The 8,824-nt window shown below is 47.9% G+C and overlaps 2 protein-coding genes across 2 annotated transcripts in view; one reads left to right on the forward strand and one right to left on the reverse strand.

Annotated features, from left to right (window-relative positions):
- SQSTM1 (sequestosome 1) overlaps nucleotides 1-4,224 on the forward strand; it is a 4,779-nt gene extending 555 nt beyond the window's left edge. Inside the window, exons 2-8 of the mRNA XM_025896008.2 lie at nucleotides 75-170; nucleotides 978-1,207; nucleotides 1,328-1,484; nucleotides 1,937-2,026; nucleotides 2,578-2,819; nucleotides 3,095-3,302; nucleotides 3,912-4,224. Coding sequence (XP_025751793.2) covers nucleotides 75-170; nucleotides 978-1,207; nucleotides 1,328-1,484; nucleotides 1,937-2,026; nucleotides 2,578-2,819; nucleotides 3,095-3,302; nucleotides 3,912-4,069 — 1,181 coding nt within the window. The 3' untranslated portion in view covers nucleotides 4,070-4,224. The remainder of the gene's footprint in view (nucleotides 1-74; nucleotides 171-977; nucleotides 1,208-1,327; nucleotides 1,485-1,936; nucleotides 2,027-2,577; nucleotides 2,820-3,094; nucleotides 3,303-3,911) is intronic.
- MRNIP (MRN complex interacting protein) lies at nucleotides 3,817-8,077 on the reverse strand. The gene is made up of 7 exons (XM_029962948.1): nucleotides 7,979-8,077; nucleotides 7,843-7,902; nucleotides 7,644-7,741; nucleotides 6,360-6,429; nucleotides 5,928-6,070; nucleotides 5,574-5,676; nucleotides 3,817-5,317 (listed from the first exon to the last, which is right to left on the reverse strand). Exons 1-7 carry the CDS (start codon nucleotides 8,075-8,077, stop codon nucleotides 4,757-4,759), a joined length of 1,134 nt encoding a protein of 377 aa, XP_029818808.1. The 3' UTR covers nucleotides 3,817-4,756.
- Nucleotides 8,078-8,824: the final 747 nt, after the last annotated feature.

Raw genomic sequence — 8,824 nt, forward strand, 5'->3', positions numbered from 1 at the left:
GGGCGCTGCTGCCTCGCTGCCCCCGCGCCGTGACCCCCGACCCCGCACCTCACCCTGTGCTTCGCCCTTCCCAGATGAAGAAGGGGACCTGATCGCCTTCTCCTCCGACGAGGAGCTGGAGCTGGCGATGCCCTACGTGCGGGATGGCGTGTTCCGTGTGTACATCAAAGGTAGGGCACCGTGGGGCTCCGACTGTGCGCTGGGCTGGCAGGGCTCCCGAAGTGGGAGCAGCCAGCCCTGGCCCTTCCCCTTGTCCTCCAGGGCCTGGTGGGAGCTGCGGCCTTGCCGAGGGAGGGTAAATAAAGGGCAGAGCAGTACGACAGAACATGAATCCTCCCTGCTGGGGGTGGGGGTAAACAGATCACAAGTTTCCTCCCAGCCCTGTCAGCCGGTCCAATGCGAGCTGCTGTTGTCATCCCGGCTCCCTGGGCACACTGAGCTGCCATTGGTATCTTAAATAGTCACGACAGTGTGTTAGGAAGCCTTAATTCCAGCTTTTTCAGCGCATAATAGCTCCCTAGTCCGTTTTGTTCAGGTGGATACCTGCAAAGCTTTATCTGCAGCCTGTCTAATGAGTCACACCAGCCTGGGGCTGTTGTCCCCATTCTCATGTTGTACCTCCTGGCATACGCCTTCCTAACTCCCTCTCCAGACACATTCTGTTCCTGCAGTGCTTGGGAAGGTAGGATGAGAAGCCAGATAAGGTTGTGCAGTGCTAATCTAAAATAAACATGCCAAGAGATATTTAGGATAAGCAATGATTGGTTTCAGGGCCAGGTATCTTTTCGAAACCCCTTTGCACTTGGTTTAAGGTCTCTCTTGTGCCCTCAACTTGTGTTTGGCAGCCAGTGTAAAAATAAACTGACCTAGTAAGCTAATACTGCTCTGACAGGGGCTGTTTGTGCTTCCTCCTCTGCCTGATTTCCAGCCTGTAAATAGCAACCTGTTCTTGATGGAAAGTTCCCTTTCCCTAACAGAGAAAAAGGATTGCAAGCGGGAGCATCGCTCGCAGTGCAGCCAGGAGCCCCCCCGCAACATGGTGCACCCCAACGTCATCTGTGATGGCTGCGAGGGACCCGTGGTGGGCACCAGGTTCAAGTGCAGTGTCTGCCCAGACTACGACCTGTGCAGCACCTGTGAGGGGAAGGGCATCCACAAGGATCACAACATGGTGATGTTCCAAAGTCCGCTGCTAAATCCGTTTGAGGTGAGCAAAATCTACGGCAGGGAACTAATGAATGGGGTATTCCTCAAATTTAAGCCACGAGTTTCAGTTACTTGGGATCTGGTGGTGTGGACAGTGTGACACGAATGTTGCCCTTCACAGTGGTTTCCCCGAGGACGCTGGCTCCGTAAAATGCGGCACGGTGTTCCACCCTTCCCATGGATGCACTGCTGGGGGTATCCTGGGCCTGCGCCTCCATGCCAGAACTCCGGGCAGGCTGAAGCCACCACTGCAGCCCCCAGTGCACCTGCTGCAGAAGGTAAGAGGAGATGCCCTGGTAAGCAATGTGGTGGTGGAGCCAGGCTAGCTGAGGTTCTGCAGCTCTGGTGGGAAGACAGACATGGGAACTAACGTAATTTGCTTGAAATAATTAGCACCTTTCAGCACAGAGTGGGATTACTTTAAGGCATGCTTGGGCCCATGCAATCGATGAGGATGCAGATAAGAGTATCTGGAACTGAACCAAACTAAGCCAAGCTGTTAGGTCAAGCATGTCACTGCCTTCCAGCATGGCTAATGAGCCTTAACAATGCTAATGTTGGCTTTCTGTTCCAGAGGTAGCTCAGAGTTAGTTTTTGTCTCTGTACTGCCTTTGTTGTGCAGTGTATGTGAGTGACAGGAAGGAGCACAAAGCTGTCATGGGGACACACACACTGTAGGTGCTCTTTCCCTCTGAGCTTCTGTGTGTGCTAACAGAAATTGTTTTTCTAGAAGCTTCTACTAACAACCAGCCTCAGGACCCCAACGTCACCTTCCTAAAGAATGTTGGGGAGAGTGTTGCAGCTTTTCTGAGCCCCTTGGGTAAGTGCCTTACAGTTTGTTACCAGGTCAATCCCTGGGACTGGTTTAAATGTCTGTTTAACAGGAGCAGCAGTCAGCTGTTCTGACTAGTATTAGAACTACCTCATGCCTACTAAGCCTCAAAGGCTTAGTTTATACCTGGTACTAATAATGCCTAAGCTTAGAACAGCCACTACCTTTTCAGAGTCCTCCCTTGGAAGAAAATGAGGCAAGACTTCATTAACATGTGAGCACTGGAACACTAACACTAAGTCAGGGGTCACTCTGGATTTTGCCTGGCTTATGTGGACATAGATACAATTCTGCCCTGGCCCTTTTAAATATATGGCTTGTCTGTGTAGAGCAAGATGACTATTTGGTGCTTAACTACTCTTTATTTAGAGAAAACTATTCTTTATTTAAAGAAGGCTTTGCATTTTAATTACTACATGTTATATGGCAAACTGTAGCATTGCAGAAGCTTTAGAGTGTAGAGCGGGACTGACCCATGCTCATTTAGGACTGTGCTTTGGAAAAAGCTCTACAACTTTGCCTCTCAAATGCATTTCTAGGTATTGAAGTTGATATTGATGTGGAACACGGAGGAAAGAGAAGCAAAGTGACTCCCACTGCTCCCAATCAAGAGAACAGTGGTGAGGCAAACAGCAGTGCTCCAGCCCAGAATGGTCAGACCAAGCCAGACTGGAATAACACAGACCTTGCTACAGAAGTAAATGTTGTTGCAGAACAGATACAGGACATGGCGATAGATCCTGTGCCCACACAAATGGAAGATGGTCCCTTCCACTCCCAGGTACAAGAACTGTGACACTAATTTAATAGTGCTGGCTGAGGCTTTGCTAAAAAGGAAGACAGTCATTTGGCATGCACTGTGGGATTGAATATTAAGATGACAGAAGATTAAGTGATATACAACACCTTTACAGGTTTACAGCAAAGGTGGGGGGATGTCTCGTGCATGTAGTTCTTTATATTAAGGGCAGATAGTAGGAGCATGTATCCTGCCTGGAAAGCACTGCAGCACCTGGACCTGTTTTTTTTTTTTTGTTTTTTTTTTTTTTTTTCCAGGAACACAGTGAGTCCAGCAGTTCATCAGGGGGTGAGGAAGACTGGACCCACTTATCATCCAAAGAAGTGGATCCTTCCACGGGTGAGCTGCAGTCCCTGCAAATGCCAGACACAGATGGTCCCAGCTCCCTGGATGTATCTCGGGAGCCTCCCCAGCCAGGACCTACAGGACTGCGAGAAGCTGCTCTCTACCCCCACCTCCCACCAGGTAGGAAAAAGGTGCAGGTTTCATAGCTGAGAGTAACTTTCACTTGAAAACGCAGATCTGTTTTAGAGGTGGTAGGAAGCAAGGTTGTGTTAGTTACAGCTAAACCTGTCCCTGACTGTTGGCAGGTTTGGCAGCTCTTGCACCCTGTTAGAGACAGTCAGGTGGTTCTCCTCTTGAATGTGGGCAGCTAAGTCTTAACAAGACTTCTGACCTTAGGCTAATGTGCCATTTGAGCAACACGACAGAGGTGCTGTCCTGAATCGTGTCCTTGCTATGTACTGCTCAAGAGAGCCTTTTAATGCAGCATGTGGACAGGTAGTACTCCCCGTGGCTTTAGGGCACGTTTTTCTGATGAGAGCCAGTAATACTATCCAAGGCCCCTTAACTGAGATCAAGAGCACACAGTCCTACAGCAAGGCCAGCTGAGCCTGATTCAAATGTTTTCTTAGCTCTGGTCATCATTTATCTCAAATGTTGGTGCTCCTGAGGGACAAAGGAGAGCATTTCACTGGGGATTTGTGCCACGCACTTCCTGTGTGGTATTAGAGCCTTGGCTGCTTTACTGATTACATGAAATAGTTGAACTCTAAACCATTTTTCTCTTCACAGAAGCAGACCCTCGCCTCATTGAGTCCCTGTCCCAGATGCTCTCCATGGGCTTCTCTGATGAGGGTGGATGGCTCACTCGACTCCTGCAGACAAAGAACTGCGACATTGGGGCAGCACTAGATGCCATCCAGTACTCCAAGCAGCCACCTCACTTGTAGTAGTAACAAAAAGCACTTTTCTAACTGAAAGAAGACAATATAGCAAAAGTCATTGCAGTACATCTTTTCTTCCTGCTAAGGGTTTCTGTCTCATGTTCTTATGTGCTTGTAGAACGAAGGATAAATAAATACTACTGCATGTGATGTGTCTGAGAGTTTCAGTATCACAGCTTTATTGCTTTATGTACTGTAACTTAGTTAACAGAGTGTAGGGACTAGGCTGAAATCAGCCTAGGGCTGCCTTTTTGCACATACTTTGCACACTTAGAGCTACACTAAGGAAAGGAAATCCAGTGCTTTGCTGGCTCTGCAGCTCTGGAAGAAAGGGTTGCTATGGGAGATCTAAACAAAGATGTAGTACAGGGGAAAAGAGCTGTGATTGTGTAAGGAGGAGTTAATCACAGTATTTAATTGTACTGGCAAGGAGTTCTTAAAGCCTGGGAGCTTTCTCCCCACAAACTGACCTACTTCCATTCCTATTTCTAGCTGCTGAGGTTGCTAGACAACACTGTAACCTGAGAGCAATGGTCCCTCCCCCCCAAACACAACCATAAAGCAAGTAAACAACTTTAATAGTGTAGTTCTAATAATGGCTTAGAGTGAAGCCACCTTCAGTTAAAAATTGTGCCTCAGTGCTTGACATACATTATAGAGACAAGAAAGCAATGCCAAAGATGTCTGAACTTCTCAGAGATCATCATCAAACTCCTCACCTGTGCAAAAGAGTTTTTCACAAGAAATGTTGCTCAGCTTTGGCCTGGGGTTAGAGTTAACAAGGGTATTTGCCCTGCTGGTGTTATCCAAACAGCACCTTCCTGCAGTAGTTTCTATCTGACTCTGAGGTTCTTTGGACACATCCTCAGCTGAGCATCTGGTGCTGGGCAATTTCATAGCCAGACCCTCAGTGCTGGCACCACACTTTTTAAATTTAAAACCTGTACCTTGAGGCTGAGTTCCTCCAGCCTGTTCTGAGCATCTCCTGGCCCCACCAGCACCTGCTGCAGTGGTGCTGTCCAGCCCCAAACCTGCACTGCTCCCCCACAGTGACAAGGTCACCCCAGCAGTGTTTTCACTGGAGTTGTCAGAAGATGAGAGAAATTTCCCCCACTTCGATGGTCTGGCACAGGTGGTTGGGGGTTGTGTGTTGTCCTCAGGCACTGCAGCCTCACAGACAGCAGGAACCACGCTGCCTCCAGAAACACCATCTCTGCCATCCCCATCAGGCACTGCTGCAAAGCATTTCTTGTGCTGTAAGAAGGAAGAGGGCTCTGTTATAAATCCAGCACACAGGGCTAGGCTGCACAGGAGCATTAAAGGTGGCATTGGCTTTGCCTGACTGAAGCCTTTCAGAGAGAAACCCCCAACACAGTTTTCTTCTCCCCAGTCGTTCAAATAGAAGAGCAGAGAAAGACTCATAAAAATTCAAAATGATGATGACACAAAAGAGGTCAGGAGAACACTCTTTTGTTTTACTGGTCAGAAGCATCTGCTACAGCTAAAATACCTCAGTGGTTTTAACCTTTTTGGCTTGGTAGACAGGCTGGAAAACTCCATTTTCTTCTGCATGCTCCGGAACATCACTGGAGAGGAAGCTTTTCCGATGTTTCCTGGCCAAGAAAACCATTCACAAAGAGGACAGATTCGCTTGACTTTCACCAGATCACCAGAGAAGTTCGTAAAATGCAGGGCTTTAGCAATAAGAGAAGTTTTATCCCCAAACACCAAACCTCTGCTCAGCTCAGGTCGTACACTGCAACCTCTGTTTTGTTCAGCTCTCAGAGATGAGCTGCCTCCCACACCTCCAAAACAAGTGTCACCACGAAGGGGCAGGAATTGCAAAACAAAGTTCCCTCTGTACCTTTGTTCTCCCACAGTGTTCTTCCTCTGGGAACAGAACTGTTGCCTTGCTAGAGCTGCCTCCTCCTCCCCGTCGTCCTGATCCTCACTCTCCTGGTCCAGATATTTACTCCAGCGACTCCCTTCAAACGTCTGACTTCCCTCCTACAACATTGGAGAGTTACTGAAAACATCAAAACACGGGGTTCTCATTTTTGGCATTGTTACACATGCACTGAATGCCTCAAGTGAGTCAGTTCAGGACATGTCCCTGTATCGTGTTCCCAGGCACAATTCCGAGTGGAGCAGAGTTTCTGTGTACATCTCATTCTCCCTCTGCAGGAGCCTCTCTGATTCTGTCACCATTTCAGCTGTCTGAACCATACAGAGGGATCACTGGATTCACCTGGGACAGAATGGGTTGGTATTTACCTCAGCTTTGTAGGGATTTTACCTGCTGGACTGAACTGTCCTCACGTTGTGCTGCTCTGTTTTTGCTGTCATTTACAGAGTCTTCTACGCACCTAAAACAGAGGTTTAAACTACAGTTTCTAGAACACACTCTTGTCTTTTGATTCACAGGTTTCAAATCACCCAGTTATATCACAAGGGATTGGACAGAAAGCATGGATAGGGACACAGTATAGGAGGCACATCTGAAAAACCAGGATCTACATAAAAGCTGATGCCAAATGAAGAACTTGCAACATATACTGACAAATACTTGAAAAAATCTGGTTAGCAAATAACTCTTTCTACACAAATACTTTGATCTAAAGCCACTAATCATGAAATGACAAATTCTAATTGAGCATAACTAGGGATATAACAGCATTTCTTTGGGACAACAGTTTGAACTCACTAATTAGATCCCAAGAAACCAAGCAAAAAGGGAAATTATTTCGCAATGTTTTGAACTTCACGATTTTTTGAGAATAAAAATAGCAACCCTCTTTGATAAAATGAACAAACAATGAGTTTTCTTCCCTGAGCTTAACCCTGAAGCACTGTGTACACACAACTAAGTTATGTAACCACCTTTGATTGATTTCTGAAAATAACCTCAAGTAAAAAGGAAGCTGGACCAGTTCAAGACCAGTTCAAGATTAAACGATTTATAAAGAGATTAAAGAATGAACTAAACAGGAAGGTGCTGTTCAGATTTTCCAGCCCAGCAGGAATTACAGAGAAATCTTTGCACTAAACAAGTCTTTTATCAATAGCAGCAGTGATTACTCAACAGATTCACAGCGTGAACCCCCTAAATGCCAATAGTTAGGTAGAGTGGAGGATGTTTTCTTTCTGAGGATGTAATCTGATGAGGATTGTAATCTGTAAAATGGACATCTCCACAGTCAGGTCATCAAACAGTACATAGGAAAGAGCAAATAAAAAAAAAAACCAAAAACGAAACCCAAACAAAACTAAAAAACAACACAACAAATCCAAACCCTATTGCATATATATAGATGGGTAAAGGCCTGACCAACACATGCTATTGATCAACCAAACTTATCCGAAAAAAAGTCCCTGTAAAAAGAAACATGCTGGGACACTTAACCTAATAAAGAGCTTGTTCCTTTGAGGTGAGGACAAACCTGGGTTAGAGTTAGGGGTCACAACAGGCCAGAAAACCCTCCCGTGAGCTCAGATTGAGTAACAGGCAGCCCGTGTGTGAGTATGTGCATCAGCTGCAGCACATTAAAAGAAATACACAGATCAAGATTAAACACTGTACCAAGATGTCCAGCCAAGCGCTTCCTCTGCCTCTCCCTGCAGCAAGTTTAACTTCTGGACGTGGTGCCTGCAGTCCGGGCCGGAGCCCTGCCCGTACACCTGCAGGGAATGAGCGGACACGGGGCGGAGGGAGCAGGTGAGGCGAGGGAACCCCCCGGGGCACCCCTGAGGTGCCAGCGAGGGCTGAGGGGCTGCCTCACCTTCTGCACGGCCTGCGACTGCCCGCACACGCTGCAGCTCCACTTCCCGCCGCGCTTGGCCTGCGAGGGCGCAGAGGGTCAGTGAGGGGTCAGTGAGGGGTCAGTGAGGGGTCAGTGAGGGGTGAAGGACGCGCACCCCCGTCCCATCCATCCCGTCCATCCCGTCCCCCACCCCACCGGGTGCACTTGAGCGGCGGCAGCGGCAGCACCGCAGGACCCGGAACCGCTGCGCCATCGCGGGCACGTGACCGCGCGGGCCCACAGCGCCCCCCGGCGGCGGCAGCGCGGGGGACACTGGGGGGGGACACGGGGGGGACACGGGAGGGACACGGGGGGGACAATCCCGAACAAACACATCCACTCACCGCCCGGAGCCGCCCCACGCAGGAAGACTCCCCGCAGCGCCGCGCAGGGCTTAGTGTAAGTCAGAGGGCAGGCTGGCTGTGAGTTAATACAAGTAAAGTTCTCCCAGGAGGGAGAACGCGTCGTGTTTGAAGCTCCACAGTCACCAGGGCTGCACCTACCTGAAACTGTGTCAGCGTGTGTTATATAAAAAGTGTTCAGAATAATGATAAAAAGGAAGGAAAAGAAAAGGGGGGGGAAAGAAAGGGGAGGAAAGAAAGGGAGAAAAGAAAGAGGGGGGAAAAAGAAAGGGAGGGAAGAAAAGGGGAAGTGAGGAAAGAAAGAAAAAAAAAAAAGAAGAAAATAAAGAATAAGGAGAGAGGGAAAAAAATGTGAAACCAAAAATGAATAAGAAAGAAAGAAAATAAGCAAAAAGGAAAGAAGGAAGGAAAGAAGGAAAAGAAAGGAAGAAGAAAAGAAAAAAGGAAAGAAGGAAAGGAAGAAGGAAAAGAAAGGAAGAGGAAAGAAGGAAAGAAAGAGGGGAAAAAAAGGAAAAGAAAGAAGGATGAAAGAAAGAAAGGAAGGTAGGTCACACTGCAGTCCCACCAAGTCTGCCCTTTTCAATAACCATCCTGGACAA

The sequence above is a fragment of the Manacus vitellinus genome, unplaced genomic scaffold (genome assembly GCF_001715985.3).
Source record: "Manacus vitellinus isolate BGI_N305 unplaced genomic scaffold, ASM171598v3 scaffold_51_pilon, whole genome shotgun sequence".
Classification (NCBI taxonomy): domain Eukaryota; kingdom Metazoa; phylum Chordata; class Aves; order Passeriformes; family Pipridae; genus Manacus; species Manacus vitellinus.

Excerpts from the sequence above, each read along its gene's own strand:
- MRNIP (XM_029962948.1), bottom strand. The coding sequence starts at position 8,077 with ATGGCGCAGCGGTTCCGGGTCCTGCGGTGCTGCCGCTGCCGCCGCTCA. Across the intron at positions 7,742-7,842 it reads AGTCGCAGGCCGTGCAGAAG|GTGTACGGGCAGGGCTCCGG; the intron begins GTGAGGCAGCCC and ends CATTCCCTGCAG. Across the intron at positions 5,318-5,573 it reads AAAAGGTTAAAACCACTGAG|CACAAGAAATGCTTTGCAGC; the intron begins GTATTTTAGCTG and ends TCCTTCTTACAG.